The sequence below is a fragment of the Phaseolus vulgaris genome, chromosome 9, assembly GCF_051622355.1.
Source record: "Phaseolus vulgaris cultivar YP4 chromosome 9, ASM5162235v1, whole genome shotgun sequence".
NCBI lineage: Eukaryota > Viridiplantae > Streptophyta > Magnoliopsida > Fabales > Fabaceae > Phaseolus > Phaseolus vulgaris.
The window spans coordinates 9,997,560-10,019,700 of NC_143506.1; the positions used below are offsets into that span (position 1 = coordinate 9,997,560).

A 22,141-nucleotide genomic window follows, 5' to 3' on the forward strand; every position below is an offset into this window, starting at 1 on the left:
ATTTGTATCAGCTCTCATGCATGGGAAGGGTTCCTAGTTTTTTTCTTTTTTCCCCTTTTTTGCAACTGATGCCTTGTGCAGTACCTGTATTTCATTAATAATTTTTGTCTTTGCTGACCAAAAAAGATACCAAAGGTATATATCTCAAAATGTTTTCAAAAACTAATCGTAAAAGGAAAACATAAAAATCATGATGAGATAGTAACTATACAGAAAATGGAGTTCCCCAAATAATTGAATACAAGATGATGAAAGTTGGTATATTCAAAGGCATCATCAGTTGCAACTTGCAAGATCACTGTATTGTCTCTGCTCTGTTGGACTCTCACATGCATTGACCGGTTGCCTTTGTTTCTTTATTTTGACACCAAACAGAAAAGACTTCAAGGGTATTCTAGGACGATTTGTGGATTGTTTTGTAATTTGGTCGTGATTGTTAACCCCCATTTCTTGACTCAGTTCTTGTAGCATCTTCTCAACTTCACCTTTCAATCCCTTCACAAAAACGACACCTGCATGCAATTGACTACAAACCTTGTTGTTCTCCTGCTTCATGTTGAGAACCTCACCTTGAAACTTTGCAGCCTGATACCCACTTAGGTCTGCCATATTTGATTCACAGTTTGGATTGGCTGCTCTTGCTATTTCATCTTGGAAGGTGCACAACGATGGGTGCCTACTTTGTAACTCTTCATGCAACATTTCATTGTGTTCCAGCCATAGTAGTAACTCAGTTCTTATCTCTCTCAGGTGTTTAATAATTGGTTTTATTTCAGATTGTATAATATTTGAGTTCTCTTGGGATATATTAATTTCCCTTATGTGTTTAAGATCACATTTTAAGTCCTGTATGGAATTTTGGAACTTCTGTGTCTGGTGCACTGAGGTGCTGAACATCAACCAGAACTCCAAGTTCTCCTCCAGCAATCTATCAATGGCTGAACGAAATTTCTTCTCCAAGATTGAAAGTGAATGCCTCCTGTTATGCTGGCTTGATGTCACCTTCACTAGTATGCCAATCCTTGTTTTTTTATCAATATATTGTTGGTGTTGATCTGCATCAGAAGTACTAACTGCACCTGCACCTGCATCTGTGTTTGAAGATGGATGTTCAGTGTCCTCTGTGTCTGTTTCATGAGGGGCACTTCCAAGAAGTGCTTCTTGTGACGTGTAGTTATAATCTGGGAGAGTGGTGCGAGGACTTTCTTCAGAATTACTAACTGCACCTGCACCTGCACCTGCATCTGTGTTTGAAGATGGATGTTCAGTGTCCTCTGTGTCTGTTTCATGAGGTGCACTTCCAATAAGTGCTTCTTGTGACGTGTAGTTATAATCTGGGAGAGTGGTGCGAGGACTTTCTTCAGAATTTGTTTCAGAGCAGGTCAGCTTCTGCTGTAAAATGTTTATCTCTTTTTCCTTAGTTTCAACAGTGTCCTTCAATTCCCTTACCTGCAAGTATAGATATACACATCCTCAGGATTGCAGGAAATGCTTAGTCTAATATACAACTTCAGAAAGTAAAATTTCGACACTGACCATTGCACCTATTATTTTAACTTGGCATTAAACAATTTCAGAGTAATTATAATTAGTTTATGACTAAAATTCTGATATGAAAATTAAGTGAAAACTTTTTTTTGTTCATTTACTTGTACAGGATTAGGGCCATTTGGCAAATGCTAACAATTATTCTTTGGAAGGACATTTGCTGTTACAAATTCAAAAAGGAAAAAAAATATTAAGGGAAAGGTAAAGCTTTTAGAATCCTAATGTTTTAAATGTTGCACTTCTCATATTATATATATATATATATATATATATATAAAGAGTCTTTAAGCTACTTGTAAGTGAGAGACACGTAAAATTGCACAAAGTTCAACCAGACTTTTGTTTCTGAAATTACATTGCTCATGTAAGTTATTCTATATGATAATGAAGTAGATAGATAGATAGACAGACTGGTTGACTACCTGAAGTGACAACTCGAAAATGCTGTCCCGATTTTTCTTCTCCACATCATTGAGTTTGCCCTTTACATCCTCGTAGTTCTTTAAAACTGAATTGAATTCCGACAAAATCTTTTCTCTGTCATCTAATCCACTTGCAAACATCTGACTCCAGTTAGCTTGATCTTTCTCACCAGTCGCCTGATCAAGTGATTCGGTGTCAAGATTACTCTTTGGCTCAGACAAATCATCATTATTCAGAGGAATTAACTCTGGATTGTCTCCAGTCATTAAATCAATACTTTTCTTCAAATTGTACTTGTTATCTTCATTTCTAACATCACCAAGATTCACACTATAATCTTCATTTTCCTCCTCTGTTGTCTTAAGATCCTTCATGGTTTCTGTGTCATCACCTGGTTTTTCAGACTCCTCTTTTAGTTCATCATCTGGTGCACTTCTGTTTTTGTGAAGTTGCAAGTTCTCTCCCTCCTCATCTGGCTCCACATCATTTATTTTTCCTGAAAGATATTCAAGATCAAAACTGGCCTTAGTAAAGAGTGTTTGGAGACTGTTGTCTCGCCTTTTGACTCTTTGATTGAGAATTTTAACTATCCTCAACTTTTCTTCAACTTCTTCGAGCTTCTTTTTGGTTTCTTGTGAATTTTCTATCAGCTTTTCTTTGTCCTCTTCCAAGCTGAGTATAATTTTGTTAACTTCATCTGCTTCTGATCTCAGTCTCTTAACTAAGCCAGTCTGAGAAGAGACTGCAGTTTCCAGTGTAACAACCTTATTTACAAGCTCATCAATCTTCTCAGTCATTTCTGCCAAAGTGAGAGAATTACCTGAAGCTAAATCAAGCTGTTCAATGATTGTGTCTTGCAACAGCTCAACTTCACACTCATGCATTTCTTTTTCCAAGCTAGACACCTCTTCTTCTTCCATGCTTTTTGGTTCTGCTCCCTGGTCTCCTTGACTTGTATGTTTAGAATCGAACCAATCTCTGAGGATTTTAAGCTTGCCTTGATCTTCCTTAACCATTTGATACGATTCTTCAGCCTCTTCAGATGATTGTGCCTTTACCTCTTGCAACTTAGCCAGGGTTTCCTTGCATGAATTTAGAGCAGTTGCTTCCATCAAAGCTCGTGCATCATTATCTTCTATGATATTATTAATGCCAAACTCATCTTCCAAGCTGCAAACGCTTTTCTGCATTTCTGTAATCTTGTCTTCAATTTCCCAATACTTTTCATAGGAATGCTCATGCAAGCTCCTTACAAATTCTTTCTCAGTCTGTAGTGACAAAATTTCTTTCTGAAGCTTGTCAACTTCTGCTAGTGCTTCAGCCTTTCTCAGACCTGAACTAGGACTAATGGGAGGAGATTTTGCAGAACTGACAATCCTCCTAGCTGGACCTTTCGGAGAAAAAAGCATGGATCGGCTTCTAAAATGCTTTGGGATATTTGGAGCCTTAGGAATGCCTTCTTTTCGTGTTTGATTGTTGGGGTCTTGAGATGATGACTTTGTTCCAGGGAAACTTTCTTCACCATCATCCTCATCTATTCTATAATGTACTTGTTGTGGGAAAACACTGGCAATAGTGCGGTTGGCACTTTGGAGTTCCTTTGATATATGATCATATCTCTCTGCCAATGCTCTATATGCTCGAAACACTTCTTCTACATAACCTATCAGCTGTGGCCTTTTCCTGTAGTACATTTCTGCCCTTTGGGAAAATGACTCTCCTTCATTATGAATGATCTTGAGGGTTTCAGCCACCACATCCTCCATATCTGTTCAATTTTTCCAACCCAGATTCATTATTTTACAAAGTAATGGCATAAGAAAATTGGGTTGGAGTTGTGAGAATTATGAGATTATCGTCTTTATTTTTCTGCTTCTTGTTCTTCATGCCATCAATGCATATATGTATCGGGCCATTGTAGTGTTATCTTTTGTTTCACATTACAATCATTTTGCTTTATTTTTCTAAGCTTCTTCTGTAATGGTGAACATGTAAAAAGGGGGCAAGTGTTTATATGTGGAAGGAAATGCATCATGTTTAAGCAAGCAGACAACCTTGCCATATTAGGACAAATCAAGAAATCTGCATCATTTCTAAATGATGAAGGGTTTGTGAAATCCAGAGAAATGAAAATGTGAATATTACAACATTGCTACTTTGTTGAACAAAAAGATAACATGTTTTGATAGAATTAATGATAGATAACTGAAAACTAAGAGAGAGAAAGCATGAAGCTATGTAATACTAACAGAGATACATACCTTGGAGGCTTTGTTCCAGCCATTTGGATTGTTTTGTCCTGATGTGGCTTGCCCACCACCATGAATATGCATTGGTTGCGGCCCTCTGCAACATTTTTATTTTGTGTTACAATCAAACACATTTAACCCATTGAGGTCACACCTTGGTGATGAAGATAAATGAAACCAATAAGGTGGTACATAGATTAGCAAACTAAGGAACACGAAATGTCTGATTTGAATAACTGCAATTTTATTAATGATGTTGTTGGTGGTTGAAGAAATTTAGGTAAGAGAGAAAGAAGACATGAAGAGGAGGATACTTCTCCACAATTATTGGTGTCTAATGTATTGGATCCTTTGAAGAGCAAAATGTTTGGAGGGCTTTGTTATAATATTTTCCCCTCTCACGGTGCCTTTAAGTGGTACTTAATCTCTCATGAAGCAAAATATAATTTTTAAAATTAAAAAATATAATTTCAAAAGGAGTTATAATTTATTTTCCATGACATTTCATCCTTTAGCTTTCTTAATAAAGATTTTTTTATCAAAAAATAAAAATCTAACTAGCAACATTTAATAAATTATTTTCTCTTAGATACATTTTTTTCCTTTACTAATAAATAGACCAATGATATGCTGGTGAATAATAATTATATAAAGGCACTTAATTTTTTTTAAAGAAATAAAAAAAAAAGTCTAAACATAAATAATGGAAAACAGTTTAAGTATTTGATTCAAACTTTTGTAAAATATTAAAATAAAAAGTCAGTAAAAATCACGTTATTTTACTGAAAGAATGGAGAATACCATACGAAAATCAACCTACTTATTTAACATACGAGTAAAATAGTGAAAAAAATAATTGATAAATTGATAAAACATCTTGTCTATAAAGATAGGATAAAAACATATTTATCCTATGAGTTTTAAACAAAATATATAACGAAGAGGAATATAGTTCCTAATAGAGAGCCTAAAATAAGGTATAATAAATACATAATATGATAATAACATAAAAATTAGACCAAATAATTAGAGTAAATTATTTTCATAGTTGAAAAATACGAAAGAAAATATATTGATTTCATGTGATGATTGAAATGAATATCAATTTTAACATATTTTGTATGCTTGTGAAAAATTAAGTTGTTGTCACTCATGCAACTATGTTAGTTGAATAGTTATTAGAATGATGACAAGATATTTAACTTAGTGATAAACAATATATTGTTTATTTATCTTCCAAGATATAAGAGAGTCTCTTAATAAAATACAAAAATATATAGTAAACTTATGATCAATAAGTCCACTAACATAATTAATATTAGAATAAACACACAACTCTAAGGAAAAATAATGAAAGAAAGTGAATACCCTCAAAGATATCTAAAAATGTGGAGAACAACTTTCCAATGCAAAGTAATTGAAGAAATAATAAATTGACTCACAACATGCATAACATAAGCAATATTACAACATGTAATGTTGAGATATACTAAATTGCTAATAATAGTACAATAATATAGAATGAACAAATAAATGACACTATTATATTTTGTCTTTAATTAAATAAGAGTGTCAATATATACGGTATAAGAAAGAGTTTGTACTAGAATAGTGACAATATACTTAGATTGAGATAGAAGATAAAATTTAAAAGAATATATAACAAAATTATCGAAAATAGTTGAATCCTTCATTTCAAATTATTTTGTCAAGTGCAATCTTAACTCTATAATCTCATACACATAATATCTAACTATTATCACGCCATCAACATATAAAAAAAGAATGACCATGTGAAATAAAACTAAACAAAATCCAAAAAATGCAATAAAACTTCTTAAACCAAAAATTTATAGATATTGTATGAGAACACAAGAATATCCTTTAACTTACCCACCTCATTTCGATTGTGAGAAACACCAAAAGATAATGATAAAAAAAATCAAATAACCTATAAATTACTAGCTAAAAAGCTCATTGAAGAAACTTGTATGTTAAAAGTTAAAAGCCCATAAACTACTTTAGTATTAAAATCTATTTGTACATATTTTTTAAAATTATATATATATATATGCCTTTTAATATTTGATAAACTATTTACTTATTTTTTTTCAAAAGTTTTAAAATATCTGTATAATATTTCATAGCTTATAAAGCATTACTATTCTATTTCTAAACCTTTTTTATTTTATTTTCCATGTTCTATAAACTATTTTTATACCTTTTATACTGTTGAAAACATTTTTTATACTTTTTTTTCTCAAAATATGTGTACACCTTCTCGTATAGTTTTAAACTAGTTGTATACTTTTTTTTACTAGATTTAAACTATTTTATGTTTTTTCTATACTTTTCAAACTAGTTGTACGTATACTTCATATTTTTTAATTCGAATTTTTTTAAATTTTGTTTGTTTTTTTTCATATTTCTAAACTATTTAAACTTTTATAACTTTCTAAATTAATTTTATGCTTTTTCATTTTTAAACTTTTATAGCTTTTCATATTTTGCAAATCTTTTAATACCTTTCCATATTTTTTAATCTACTTTTTACTACACCTTCTTCCTTTTTTAAAACACTTTTTGTATACCTTGTTAAATATTACATTTTTTAAATACAGATAATAGGCTAGTTATTGGAAATTGAATAGTGGTTTAACTATAACATATCTTATACAAGGATTTATAAGCATAGAATATGTCCTCAGATCCTAAATCATACCAGTCAAATATTATTTATATTGTTTTTTGTTAAGTTTTAAAAGGTTGAAGTGTAAATAAAAATGTATTAAAGTATGACTCTTATCAAATGCTTGTAAGAAATAAATTGTTTTACTTGTTAGCTTAACTTAAATTAGGTTTAATAAAGAATGTCACTAATAAAATGAATAATTAAAAACACATACATGTCACATTATTATTATTATCTATGTCATCTCTAACAATATTTAAAATTTTGGAGAACTCAAAATTTAAAATAGAATTTTAGAAAATCAAAATATAATTTAATATATATATATATATATTTAAATAAATTAAAGAGAAATTTTTGAAGGAGTAAGACCACTTTTACCCATTAAAAGATCTGTGATTGTATTTAGTTAACATGTTAACAAGTGTCTCACTATAACACCAACAAACTTATATGTATTATATTAATATCAATTATTTTTCTACAGTTATATTTAAAATGAAAATTGACCATATATTATTATATAAAAGAATATAATAAATTAATATATTATTAATATTTTCTCTACGACCATATTTATTTAATGGTACAATGAATTAATATAATTAAAACGGAAATAAAATTATAGCTTTCATTTTCTGACGAGTTTAAAGTTTGATTATAATAATTATTCTTCTTTTTTTGAGGAATAATAAAAAATAATTAGAAGTGTGAAGTGCTTTTTTGTTGGGAGTAATAAAGTAATATGAAAAAGAGGTAAAGAAATATATTGAAGGCACACCGCAGAGTGGGAGAGGAGTGTGTTACAGTTGCAAAACCCTGAAATCTGAAGTTCAGCAATGGTTTTCACAGCTACGCTGTATTCAAGCTTCACTTCAGCACCCTCTTCCTCCTCTCGATACGCGCTCTCTGCAACTCAATCCTACTGCGCATTTCCGCCACGCAGAATCGCCACGCCGAGAATGGGACCGTCTCCGGCCAAGGCCCAGGCCCAGGCCCAGGCCAAGGAGGCCAAGCTCTGGGGAGGGAGGTTCAAGGAGGGCGTAACAGACGCCGTGGAGAGGTTCACGGAGTCGATCTCCTTCGACAAGCAGCTCTACAAGCAAGACATAAAGGGGAGCAGAGCGCATGCGTCAATGCTCGCTCACCAGGTCAGTTACAAAATAAGCGATCACTCTTCCAATTCAACGTTCAACAAAACACTCACTGTTCTTTGTTTAGGGTTTGATAAGCGAGAGCGACAGAGACTCCATTATTGAAGGTTTGGAGGAAATAGAGAGGCGCATTGAGAATGGAGAGTTCAATTGGAGAGCTGACAGAGAGGACGTGCACATGAACATCGAGGCTGCGCTCACCGACATCATTGGTGAGCCTGCGAAGAAGCTCCACACCGCTCGGAGTAGAAACGATCAGGTTTTGACTGACTTTCGCCTCTGGTGCCGCGACGCCATCGACGGGATCCTCGTGAGCATGAAGCAGCTTCAGGTGTCATTGCTGACCCTGGCTTTGACGAACGAGGGTCTCATTGTTCCTGGTTACACTCACTTGCAGCGCGCGCAGCCCGTTTTGCTGCAGCATCTTCTCTTGGCTTATGTTGAGGAGGTTTGATCGTAGTTTAGGCCTTGTTTGTTTACTGCTTTGGAAAAGTGGGTTTCTATTCTCTTATATTTGTTTGTCCACTGAGCATATTTGAACATTTGAAGGTGTTTGTATCCTGAGCACTTAGGATTAGATTAAATAGAGGAAGAAGAGGATGGGAAAAATCTCCTGGCTGTTTCTGTTTTTTTATATTTAGTACGTGTTTGTTTCAGAAATGATTTTTATGACTTGATAGATTTTAGATGAGAAATTGATGTTGAGTAGTGTGGAGTTTCTTTAGAAAACAGTGTTGTTGATCCAATGTATGTGTTTCGCCAACTTTAAAATATCTCGTGTTAATAATAGGAGAGGAGAGGGATTTTAACAAATGAATGGTGTTGTTATATTTATGTCAGCACTGTCTATGTGAAGTGTTTTGTTCTTTGTTTTTTTAAAATTGGATTACCAGCCATCAGGCTTTTATTTTCTGGTTAAACTCTGCTGGAAAATGTGTTTAACATTGTAATTGTTGAAAATGTATGTTCTATCAAATTTATTCAATTAATTAAGGAGGTGATCTATATTTGGATATAGTTTTAGAACTATTATTTATTTTGCAGATTGAGCGTGATGCTGGGCGTTTGGTAGATTGTAGAGCTAGGATGAACTTCTGCCCCTTAGGGGCTTGTGCCTTGGCTGGTACAGGTCTTCCCATAGACCGATTCATGACTTCAGAAGCTTTAGGATTTACAGCTCCTTTAAGGAACAGGTATTTCACTTCATTTTATTTTTTGTGAAGTCAATCTATGTAATTAACCTACCATCTGATTGGTGTCAAGTTTTATATACATCTCTTTACGTGCTATGCTAACTGATTTTGTATTATGTTAAATAGTATAGATGCAGTTTCGGACCGAGATTTTGTACTGGAGTTTCTTTCTGCTAATGCCATCACAGCTGTGCATCTTTCTCGGCTTGGTGAGGAGTGGGTACTGTGGGCTTCGGAGGAATTTGGATTTATCACACCAAGCGACTCTGTTTCAACTGGAAGTAGTATTATGCCTCAGAAAAAGAATCCAGATCCAATGGAACTTGTTCGCGGGAAGTCTGCCAGAGTCATAGGGGACCTGGTTACTCTTCTCACATTGTGCAAAGGTCTTCCTCATGCTTACAACCGTGATTTGCAGGTAGCTAAAATGTAAAAACAAAGTGTAGTGTAACTTTTCTTGAATTGCATGTTTTCTTTCATGGTGTGTTCCTCAGTTCATTTGTTTTATTTCTGCATTGTTTTGTCTGAGATACACTAAAAAAAAGTTCCTTTGTGGAAGTAGGAAGACAAAGAACCAGTATTTGACAGCGTTAAAACTATATTGGGGATGCTTGAGGTATCAGCAGAATTTGCTCTCAATATTACCTTCAACCGGGAAAGAATACAAAAGGCATTACCTGCTGGTCATCTTGATGCAACCACACTTGCCGATTATCTTGTTAATAAGGTCAGTCCCATTTATTGGTTTGCCTTATCTGAGTTAACTATCTGTCTGCTATAAAAAATGTGACTGAAAACAAGATAATCCATCTGGTGCAATATATATATATATATATATATATATATATATATATATATATATATATATATATATATTAAAACCAATGTGCATGTCACTGTCCAAGTTTGGGTTTGAACTCATCTCTATTCCCCCATCCTAAGGTCCTGTGCTTCAACAGAAAACAGAATCAAGCACACTCCCCCATCCCCATCCCCAAAATCCAATTGAATGAAGGAAATAAATGTTTACAAATTTTACATCTTATCATGTTTCAAATACTAATTTAATAAACTACTTTGTGAAATGCTTCTCATGTCTTTATTACATGCTCCCCTGTTAGCAGTCTATACAGTTTTCAGAATTAGATGTCTAAACAACGAGGGCTATTTTTGTGTGTATGTCTCTATATATTCTGTTGCAAGTCATCGTGCATCTGTACCATGGCTGCTTGCTTTAATGTTCAACTTCAAATTTTTAAATGAAGACTTATCTTATCTCCTCTATTTGTTATGCAAGCCTCATTCTTTATTTTTCTTTCACATTACATTTCAGGGTGTGCCATTCAGAACATCTCATGATATCGCTGGAAAATCTGTTGCTTTATGTACATCGAAGAACTGCCAACTGCTGGATTTAAGTCTTGATGAGCTAAGAAGTATAAATCCAGTCTTTGAAGAGGACGTGTATGATTTTCTTGGAGTAGAAAATGCGATCCAGAAATTTGTCTCTTACGGCTCCACCGGGTCAGCATGTGTTGCCAGCCAAATTGACTATTGGATGAAAAAACTTGAAATGAAGTGAAGACTATCCTGATTGTCATGAAATTCTCATCTTGTCATGGAAAGCCAATCCCGAAAACTTGGAGTAATTACGGATGCCAAAGATCCTGCAACGCGTAATTCTGGAATCCGCCAAGATGATACTTTTGAGTATTTTGAATTGTGTTGGTGTTATATGCAAATTAGTCAGGGTTTCTGAATAGGTAGAAAACGCCACCCACACATCTTGCAGTTTACATTACCACATGTTCGACTGTAATTTCAGCGTGATAAATGGTGTGGCTTTTAATTTAATGAAATAAAATCATCTTTAGCCACCAGACGGCTAACGTTTATTTATGTGTTAGTATTTTCTTACTTTATATTTTTACCATATTTTATGAATTTTTAGAATTTAGCAATTAATATTATAAAAAAATTGATCATTATCATCATATTAAAATTATTTGCTTGAACAGACGGCTAACCTTCAGTATGTTTTATAATTAAAGTTAAATAATCTCATAATTTTTAATTTTAGTTTATTTTGCAATTATTTGTGTCCAAACAATGTATATTTTCATATTTTGTCTTTACTTCTTGTTTCACTACTTTTTTCCTCTATTTCCCTTCTCAAGTGAAACAAATTAATAATAATACAAACAGATTAACATACGAACCAAAACAAAAATATATTTCATGTAAAATGATTAAGCCTATAAAAAAAGATGTATACAAGTTAATTAAGAAATCAGGGAGCACTTGGTTAGTAAACCAAATTAGGTACTTCCGACACTCACGCTTTCACACGATAGAAAAACAAACAATGAATGTTGTAAAGGGAAAACCTTAAAAAGGCGACCAACACTAATTGACTCCTTCAATTTTAATTTCGGTGAGATCTTTTACGAAACCACGTTATGGAGTTAATGAGATCCAAATTAAAGAACCTAACCGCACTCGTCAATTCAGCATTGGCAAGATTTTTCACAACGCTCTGGAAGAACAAATGAAAGTATACTTGCAGCTGCTAGTAGCTTTCTTTCCCGACAACAGATTTGGCTTGTCGGGGTGGATTTCTTAAACGTCGAACTCCAACTGCATCAGTAATGGATGTGGCCAATTCATTTGACAGGCCAGAATTATTGTCTTTAACTGGTTTTGCCATCTTTTCAAACCTTGTTGGATCATTTTCCCGAGTTTCAATTTTGTATGTTTCAGTACTGCTGCTATTTTCTGGAGAGGAAGATATTTGGTCCTTGGTGACTAGCTGAATTACTGGTTTTCGCGCTTTCTTTTTCTTTCCTTGCTGCTTCTGATTGTCCAATCCCACCTGCAATCATATTGTCCAATGGCTTAGTAAGCTAGTCGGAAATCTAAGGAAGGTCATCAAATTAGGTAATAAATGCAAAGAGCTTTAGATGTAGAGTACCATGGAGTTCTGAATGTCACGTAATGGCTTCTTTGTGGGCACCGGGTTATCCTGGCAACTAGCAGGTTTCAGAACAAGTGCACTCTGGAGTAGTTTAGCACATTCAGAAGCAATCATACTTCCATCTTCGTCCACAGAACATTCTGTGTTATTCGATTTTAGCGGTTCCTTTCCAGCTAATTGGTTTGATTCCCTATTTGTGCACTTAAAACGTGTGCAGCCACAAGATGCTCCACAGCTCCCACCGCCGGATCGGCATTTACATTTATTAGTCTTGCACAACGACTTCTTACTGCATGAGCAACAGAGCCCCCCAGCTGTTCTCTCCGTCTTAACACTATTTTCACTTGCACTGCTCATTTCAGGTGTATCCATTTTTTTCTTGTCATTAGTCTCTTCAGAGAGATGAGACAGAACCAGGTCCCCCTGATTAGATGTCGAGAGTGTAAGAAATTAACAGTGTATTTAATAATCTTTTAATAGAAATGTCCATACTAAATTGTTTGTTGTAACTTTGCATCGTGTTATTCCTAGTACAGTTATAATTTGATGTCGATGACTCAACCTGTTTCTTATCCTTGACATCAAGCTTTTCCTTCCGCGATTGTAATTCTCTAAGAAGACAATCAAGGCTGTTCATTTGCTCTTTCAGATCTTGGATGTCATGAACTTTCTCCAGGCTGTCACACTCTTCCTCCTGTAACTGAGACCTTGAAGTAACAAAAATTTGAAACAAAATATTAAATTAGTAAGGGGACTATATTGTAGAATTCAAGTCTTCAACGCTGCAAAAGAAAATTGAGTAACGGTTTTCACCCTAATTTTTCCTGCCTAAGCATCTCAATTTCTTCCCTCAGCTGTACAATTTCTCCAGCCATCCTGACAATGTCAAATTGTTAGAGTAGGAGCTCTTTATATGCATTTCACAAAAATTATACTGACATGAATACTCTTCCAAGCAAACTATGGTGCAACATAACCAAATTATACAATTTTGTTAACATCAATCCGAAATCCTTATATTTTGAATGCTCTTGAACAAAAAAGCTATTCAGTTCTATACTGTTCATGCAGACATGAAAAAACACCCAGTAAATACTAGCATACTCCGAAAAATGAGACATGAAAAAGATTGTTTTACAAATCATATAATCAGAAAACTAGTTCATTATTATATGGCTGACTCAAAAATAGGTAGTAGCAGCATAGAATTAGGAATATTTATTATGGATGTTCCTCCTCAAACCTGAACTCACAAGGATTCGATGTTAGAAAAATGAACTAGATGGATACAATGTTTATCCCTAACTTATTTAGACATTTCAAACCAAAAAATATGCTAACATTAGAGTCATATCATACTAAAGGAATGTAAAATCCGAAACACTTGTGCTAGCTTCCATATAGTTAAATAAGTTTTTTCACTACTCAACTTCTGGAAGCTACTGTTGCTCACAGTTGTTGTTGTCATGTAAACATTGCTACCATATATATAGAAAAAGAAACATACATAAACATACATGAATTATAGAAAAAGAAACATACATAAATACACACCATTACACTAGCTTTCAAAAAGTATTTAGTAATCAATTGTCAGGTTAGAAGTACATTTCATCCTTACTAAATTTAAATAAATACAAGTGAGAAAAGTTAATAAAATATGAAATGAGCAACAGAGTTGAACAGTTGAAAGACCTGCGAAAAAGGGCATAAGCAAAAAAACAAGAGAAGAGAGAAATGACACAGGACTTACTTTTCCATTTTGGATTCATATTGTGAACATAACTTGTGTAACTTAGTTGTGATATCAAGTTCTTCTTCGGCATCCTGCACCAGCCACATTTTGATGATATTTTAGTATGTTGGGCTAACTAATAAATTAGACCACTGCTACTAAACAGTAATCAAACCCATTCAATATACATTTTCAAAGGAAGAAACCACTGATTAAGTTCAAACAATAAAAAATAATATTCTGCAGTAGAGCATAAATGGTAACTTAAAGCATCAAATCTATACAACAAATACGAAGGAGATAGAGGATGGACAAAATATTACTGGATAAAATCAACAAAACGGGTCACGAACCTTAATAATGGAGCAAATAAAGACATTATAATAAAGGATCTATTGTGAGCAAGATTCAGCCTAGGGAAATGTGTAGGAGGAAGTAAAATGTATTATATATGAACCATATAGCACTCAGTCAAATATATCATAGATAAGGACCCATAAACAAGTTTCAGGAAAACTAATAAAGTGCCTGCTGTAAGGATCTATGAGAAAGATTCAGCCAAAGTTGTAAGGAAATAAGTAGGGGTTGGTAACACATGTCATCACTCAGCAAAACTTATGAACCATACAGCCCTCATCAATAGCACCTATGAACTGGAATTTTCAATTGATTTAAAATTACCTGAATTTGTTCACCATTTCTACTTCTAGCACCTACATGAAAACCGGCAATAAAAGAGGGTATAAATGCGATGGGGCCAACACAAATAAAGTAAAAACGAAACAGGTATTCAGGTCTTCTAACCAGTTGATCTATGTGAAATAGCTTTTCGAGTTGCTATCATGTGTTTTAGAACTTTAGTAGCAGCAGAAGCTTCCTCTGTCTTCCGCTGTAATACCTGATAAAAAAAATGGAGAGAAGAGTGGTTACCGTAGCAGCGACCAAAACAAATAAAAGGACATAAAAGCAGTGAGGATAATACAAGAACCAACCATTTTAAGCCTCTCATTTGAATCCAGAAAACTTTGGATCTTGATTTCATTCCTCCTTCCGTCTTTCTTAAGCTAAGACAAAAATATTTCGTAAGATAAAAATGCTAACGGGAACGAAAATACTAAATACAACAGCTAGATCTGTGAACAATTGATATGTCAGCAAATATATACCCCATAAGTCAATTAAAAGAAAAAAAAACACCTATTTTTTTATCAATGAAATCGTAAATCATTCGAAATTTTGGACGCAAGAGAATGTAACTAAGTTCTGAATAGATACCTGAAGAATCTCTTTTTCAAGTAGAGCCTTGCATAATCTAAATTGCACAGACTCTAACTTTATCTTACATTGCAGTTGAACCTGTACGTAGACACAAGTTGATTTTATATGCAAAGCAAAGAGCGACGGATAAGAACTAAAGCAACAGTTCATAAAAGAACTCATCCACAAAAGAAATGACACCTTTTGAGCCTTCAAGCCTTGAATCTCAAATTGCAACTGCTTGGTTGATTCGTCGACCTTTTTCTTTTGAGTTGAAAACTGGGACCGAGTACCTAGTTTCATCTTCAATTCAGTAACCTGAAACAGCAGGATATTGAAACAAACCACAAATCACAGCCACACCAACAAAAACAATTCCATTCCACCACACACAAACAAATAAAAACTTACCTGATCTTCTAGCAAGTTCAACTTCTGAAGATACTCTTTCTTAAGCTTTTCAACTCCATTCTTCGACGAATCACTCCCCAGTTTTTGATGCCTTAGTTCAGCAATCTCAATCTGCAAACAACACAGCACGCGAATAAGCAACAGTAACTTCCTCTCAACATCATAACAGGCAGCAGTAATAGCTTGTCAGATTCATTAAAATCTTCTCAGATCAACAATATAATCTGTACAAAAGTTGTCAAAAATCAATTGAACAATTAACTTCCTAAAACTCGAAATATTTCAACATTAGGAACACGCTTTCCATTCCAGCGATAGATTATTACATTTCAAAATTGAAAACCATAAACCTATTCCGATACAAACGCAAACACTGATGCTAAACTCAATCAACTTAGTAAGAACAAACATCTGATAACTCAGATCCTATAACAAGCAATTTTATCGGTACTAACGAGACGACGAACCTGATATGCTTCATTTTGTGCCTCGAGGTTACGAATCCTCTCCTCGTAGATTTGCTTTTCGTTCGGCTCAGAAGATGAGGCATGGACTGGACTCGTTTGATTGGATCGGCGACTTGTCTTCTTCATTATACTCTTTCGAAGTCGAAGGAAGTAATCTCGGAAAAGAGAAGAAAGGAAGAGCGAAAATGGAATGGCCACTGCCCAAATTGAAGCTCAAACTTCTCTTATGGTTGAAACTACACATCTGCGACTACTAAAATTATAACGTTAACCTTGTCAAGTAAACAACCAATCGTCATGTGCCACGTAAACAAAACAATTGAAGATTTGCGGAGGGAAACCAAACCTGCTTGATTCAAATTTTCTTTGTCAAAAATTTGTGGTATTATTATTATTATCATCATTATTATTAATTATAACACTGTTTAAGATTAAATATTATTATTAATAATAATATGCAGCAACTAAAATAAGTTATTTCAAATTCTAATATATATATCAAATTAACTAATTTACCAAATTAAAGTATTATAATAAAAGATTTTGAGCATAATAGTTTAAAAATTATATATATATATATATATGGGAGTTTGGTAAATATGAGAGTATATAAGGATGGTAAGAATATGTATATATTTGTTTTATTATGTTTCTACATTTGTTCTTATAGTCATTTCAGTATTTGTTTTTACTTTGTATACTATTCTCTTACTTATTACAATACTTAATACTTGTTACCCATGATATTCATATCAATTTAAATTACTAAAATATTTTGATGGATAACCTATACAATTTATATTTTTTTTTTCACTTTTTGTGGTTTTATTCAAATGATGTATTGTACACTTCAGAAAGCACGTAGATAATCCTCATTAAATCAACTAGTTCCATAAATTTACAATACACGATAAAAAATTTATCTCATTTTTTTATTTGATATCATATTTTTTTATAAAAAAATATTTAATTAATAATTAATATTGTGGATATGAGTAAATCCATTGAGAATGAGGATTAACAAAAATGTGTATACCTATTAAATATGGAGAAAGGCAAGATGATAAATTTTTACTTAAGAAATAAAAATGGTGATAGAAAAATCCGCAAAGATCTTGTTGTTATTTCTAAGCCACTATTTGCATCCATACAAGTATTGTTCACTTAGATGAATTTGCAGATAAGTATGTTGTTAGTACCCAATGATGTGAATGTATTTGTGAAGACAAAAAGGTGGATAAAGTATGAAACTCCTTCCTCCTCGCACGTACATGAAGAAACGAGGAAAGAAAACTAGTTAAAAGATTGAGTATACATATATAAAAATCAATTTCTATATAGATATATGACAAAATAATCGATTATCACTTTTATATAATTGATTATGTAATATTTTTTAAATAAATAATTATTTATAAATATATAAACTAAATTGTTTATATTATTAATTTAGAATATTATTATATAATATAATTGATTTTATATATATATATATATATATATATAATTTAATATAATGGACTATATTATATAAGCAATTATATAATATTATATAATAAAAATAAAATAATATTAAAAATAAAAATATTAAATATCAACTCCTAAATCTAATTCTAACCCTAACTCTAATTATAGTTTTAATCCATACTTTTAATCTCAATCCTAAACTAACCCTAATCATACTTTTAATATCTATTTTAATTCTAATCCTAACTCTAATTCTAAATCATAATCTCAATTTTTAACCCGAACTCTAACATTAATATTAAACCTAAACTTAACCATAATTTTAACTCTAATCCAAAATTCACAAGTAATTTTTTTTTTTTTATTATTTTTAATTTTTTTAAAATATAAAATAAATTTGTAATTTTACTTTTTTATCAATTAAAAAAATAAAATTTTATTTACATATATCATAATACTCACAAATCTTACTTCTCACATTATTTAACAAACAACTTCACTTCCTCCTCAAATTCATTATCTTAAATTCACTAACAAAACATAAATAATGTGAATGAAAAGCTGAGCTATTTGATCAAACGACTGAGAATTATATAAAAAGTTTGCAAGTAATTTAATTAATATAATAGAACATTTTTATATTAATATACTTAGATAATATTTTGCTGTAAAACTAATTTTAAAAAATACATGTTAGAGTTAAAATAAAATTTATACTAAAATAAAATTTATGATAAAATTCTAATAAACAAAAAATTGCATTTCAATATAAAAACATATTAAAATAAATTATTTTTAAAATATTAAAATTTTGAAATAAGTAATTTTATATTATAATAATATAAAAAAATATATATTAATAAATTAATTTATTGCATCTTATATTATTTATTATTTTAATTCTTTTTTGTATTATACCAGTGGGAAAAAAGACACTTTATTCCTCTATGTTCAAAAAATAAATAAAATTAACGATAATAGTTACATAAAAAAATAATGATTATTTATAGTACACTGTGTATTAAGAAAAGTGTAAATAATTTATAATGTCTTGTATCGATAAAATGTATTTGCAATTAGTTCTTATAAAAGTTTATTCTTTTTTCTTAATTTTAAAATACAATTGATACTGAAATAAAAATATAAAATGTTTACATCAAAATTCAAAAATCCCTTTTATATATACACACAATATTTGGTTTAAATTTTTTTTTTTCACTTTCCACCTTCATAACAATAATTAAGAGATGTGGTGTTTTATAAGTCCTCCTCTTCTTTAAATAAAAGCTTTCATGTTAAGTATCACTATGCCACTTAAGATCTCAGCTAGGCTGACACCTCAAGTAACAACAATCATTTACCATCACATGAAAAAAAAATACAAAAATACGGAGGGACTAGACCAAAACCCATATGTTAACAAAAACGATACATAGGTAGACTATACCTATTCATAAAGAATTCTAAGAACAGACAAGGTGGAAGCCTATTATACCAAAGGAAAGGTTCTCTATGAAAAAATCATAAATTAGCCAATTTATCAGCACACGTATTTCCTTCACGAAAAATATGAGTAACTGTAAACCTAATTTTCCCACAGTAATTAAGACAAGCATTCCATCGATTACGAAGCATCCAAGGAACATTTGTCCTAGCAGTAAACACAGCACAAACCAAAGCAGTAAGCCCCATCTTTTGAGTTTCCTCCATAGCATGTATAACCCCATAAAACTCAGCAACCAAAGCAGTCTGAACTTCAAGAAACGCAGAAAAAGCTCCAATAAATTCCCCCATACTCCCACGAAAAATACCTCCGCAAGTAGCAAGACCAGGATATCCCCTAGCAGCCCCATCAGTGTTAATTTTTACCCAGCCTGGTGAAGGAAACTCCCATCTAACAGGACGTAGAACTTTACCAGTACGAGTGTTAATACCAAAAAACTTTAGCACATTGAAATCAAACATATCATTCTTCATTGAAGCTTTAGACGAATTACCCACTAGACAAGTTAAGTCTTTAATAACCAAAATAGCCCTAGAAACCTCAATCTTATCCTGAAAACGAGCATAATTCCTCATACGCCATATCATCCAAATAGAAAAAGTTATCACAACTAGCTTAGTTATAAGTCCTCTTTTATTTCGATACTTTTTTACTATTTTTGTTATATATATATATATATAAATTTCAATCTTAATATTTTATTTTATTAAAAAATCATTTTAATGGGTTAGACAACAATAATCATTTCTGAAAAGAAATAAATGCATACCCTAATAACAGTAATGAGGAAATACTAGAATGAGTTTACCAAAATAGTTTTTGCTGTTGAAACCAAAGAAAATTGTCTTAAATTTCTAAATTAAAAAGACCAATCATCCTATAGGACTGGATATAGTAGATATTTAAGAATAGAAGACTAGAACAACATCCTCTTTCTTAATTCGCATTCTCTGGTTGACTGAAATTGTGTTAAACACTTCATAACAGTGAATTTTTAATGTCCCAACCAAAAAGTATAAAACTGCTAGCTTGTGTTCACCACATTTTATGGTAGATGCTGCTTGAGCTGTTCAAAGCCAATCTGATCAAATCTCTTTTCATAAACTCATCCCCAAATAAATTCTATACGCATTGTATATACAGGTTAAATTGCAACAAGCAATGTAAATCAAATAGCAAAGTTCCTAAAAACAAATTTAGAACATGCATTGGCATCAATTTCGACATTCTTCAAAAATTTGGTCTGTCATAACAATATATAAGAAATTCACATAAACTGGGTCTTGCCATAGCCGGTCTTAAGAACAGATAACAAACATACTTGACCTGAAAACATGACCTGCTTGTAGCAAAACAATTAACTAAAACAAAAAACTATAAAACTGATACATGTTCACGGGGCACGGAATACACAGAACCATGTCATTTGTCATTCCTTAACTGGGATCGGACTTGTCCAGAGCTGCAACCAAATGTATATAGTTCAGTTCAGCAAAGAGCAAATAACAGTAGAAAATGAAGACACAGAAAAAATAAAATAGAGGGAACAGAAATTACCGTTGTAATTGAGTAGCTTCTCAATGAGATCAACATGGGTCATGAGCATGCGCCTACAACAATATCGAACCAGTCCCAATGCATCCAAAGCATCTCTGCAATCCATCATTACGTTAAATATTAATACATACACATATAAAAACTAGCGGAAATCAAGAACATACGCAATAGTAAAATGTATAATCATCACTGCAGAATAAGAATTTTGGATTAATCTTAAAAAAGAATATGAATAAAAGAGAGGAGATAGGGCACAAACCCTTCACTGTAATCTGCCTGCAGAAGGTCCAAATAGGTGTCCCATTTGTTTCCAATGACCTAAATCGGAGAAAGGGAACGAGATTGAGGGTTAGAAAACAAAACCCTAAACCCTAAAAGCGTAAAAAGGCCCAACTTGTTTAACTAATTTTGATTGAGCACGAGAACATTGGAATGAAAAGAGGAAGAAAGATAATTAATACCTTTCCACAGGTGAAGCAACGAACGGGGATGATCATCTTCCTCAGATCCTGTATCGATGCTCACACTCCACGCCCTTCTTTTCTCTTTGTATTGTTTTTCACAAACGAAAAGATTTTGAAGGTTTTGTAATTTTCGTACGAAAACAACACAGGGGACTTTTATGCTTTCATAAGTAAATGGGCTGTTCCATAATTCCAGCCCATGTTTATTTGGGCTCCTGTATTCAACGACTTGTGGATTTTCGTTCTGCACCCTATGATTTTTAAATGCACCTACATAATTTTTAAATTACCAATTTATCAAAGTATCTTAAGAGTTATCCTTGGAACATGATTTCCGTAACAAAATTTCCAAACCAGAATTTTCAGATTAGAATTTTTAAAATAAATTTTATAAAACATATTAAAATCCCTTTCAGAAACACATTACATAGGTTTCGGAACAATTTCTTTTAATAAAATTTCCAGTTTTTGGAACGAGTTTTGGAGAGTGAACTTTTTTTATGAAAGGAGTTATCTCTTCTTCTTTTTCTTCCAAAAAGTGCACTAAGAATTAGTGAAAATTATATTTTAGGAATTATTTAAATTTTATTAATTCTGATAGTAAAATAATAATGAATGGCAATTCTAAGGAATAATTTAATTATTTATTATTTATCCGGACACCAGAGGTACTATTATAAATATATTATACGTTTAAATTAAATTAAATAATAGTGCATATATATATATATATATATATATATATATATATATATAAATTGTAAGATTATACGTTTGTGTAAAAAAAATATTATTTAATTTTCTGTATATTTTATTTAATTAAATAATATAAAATTATCATTATAAATAAATAAAAATAAAAAAATATTTAAATATAATTACATTATTACTCGTTTTATTTATTTTATTAAGAATGATACAATTATTTTAAAATTAAAATGGTATTCGTTAATGAAATAAAAAATTAATAATTACATTAATAAAATAATTATATTATTATTTTATTGAAGTGGATTTTGTATTCTCGTTAACAAATCAAAATCTAA

At 31.9% G+C, this 22,141-nt stretch overlaps 4 protein-coding genes across 4 annotated transcripts; 1 reads left to right on the plus strand and 3 right to left on the minus strand.

The window, feature by feature from the left end:
* Positions 1-208: 208 nt before the first annotated feature.
* Positions 209-4,604, minus strand: LOC137822826 (protein NETWORKED 2A). Its single transcript, XM_068627828.2, has 3 exons — positions 4,233-4,604; positions 1,971-3,739; positions 209-1,449 (listed from the first exon to the last, which is right to left on the minus strand). Exons 1-3 carry the CDS (start codon positions 4,324-4,326, stop codon positions 277-279), a joined length of 3,036 nt encoding a protein of 1,011 aa, XP_068483929.1. The 5' UTR covers positions 4,327-4,604; the 3' UTR covers positions 209-276.
* A 3,089-nt stretch (positions 4,605-7,693) lies between these two features.
* On the plus strand, positions 7,694-11,158 carry LOC137820273 (argininosuccinate lyase, chloroplastic). The gene is made up of 6 exons (XM_068624257.2): positions 7,694-8,063; positions 8,134-8,514; positions 9,111-9,259; positions 9,386-9,677; positions 9,822-9,986; positions 10,593-11,158. Exons 1-6 carry the CDS (start codon positions 7,752-7,754, stop codon positions 10,839-10,841), a joined length of 1,548 nt encoding a protein of 515 aa, XP_068480358.1. The 5' UTR covers positions 7,694-7,751; the 3' UTR covers positions 10,842-11,158.
* A 307-nt stretch (positions 11,159-11,465) lies between these two features.
* Positions 11,466-16,358, minus strand: LOC137820272 (chromosome-associated kinesin-like protein). The gene is made up of 12 exons (XM_068624256.1): positions 16,104-16,358; positions 15,637-15,747; positions 15,427-15,543; positions 15,244-15,324; positions 14,961-15,032; positions 14,773-14,866; positions 14,650-14,681; positions 13,987-14,060; positions 13,047-13,109; positions 12,796-12,940; positions 12,231-12,656; positions 11,466-12,131 (listed from the first exon to the last, which is right to left on the minus strand). The coding sequence occupies exons 1-12, from the start codon at positions 16,227-16,229 to the stop codon at positions 11,829-11,831; spliced, it is 1,644 nt and encodes a 547-aa protein (XP_068480357.1). The 5' UTR covers positions 16,230-16,358; the 3' UTR covers positions 11,466-11,828.
* Positions 16,359-20,269: 3,911 nt separating this feature from the next.
* LOC137821251 (DNA-directed RNA polymerase subunit 10-like protein) lies at positions 20,270-21,244 on the minus strand. Its single transcript, XM_068625754.2, has 4 exons — positions 21,093-21,244; positions 20,891-20,949; positions 20,632-20,726; positions 20,270-20,536 (listed from the first exon to the last, which is right to left on the minus strand). The coding sequence occupies exons 1-4, from the start codon at positions 21,126-21,128 to the stop codon at positions 20,511-20,513; spliced, it is 216 nt and encodes a 71-aa protein (XP_068481855.1). The 5' UTR covers positions 21,129-21,244; the 3' UTR covers positions 20,270-20,510.
* Between the last annotated feature and the right edge of the window lie 897 nt (positions 21,245-22,141).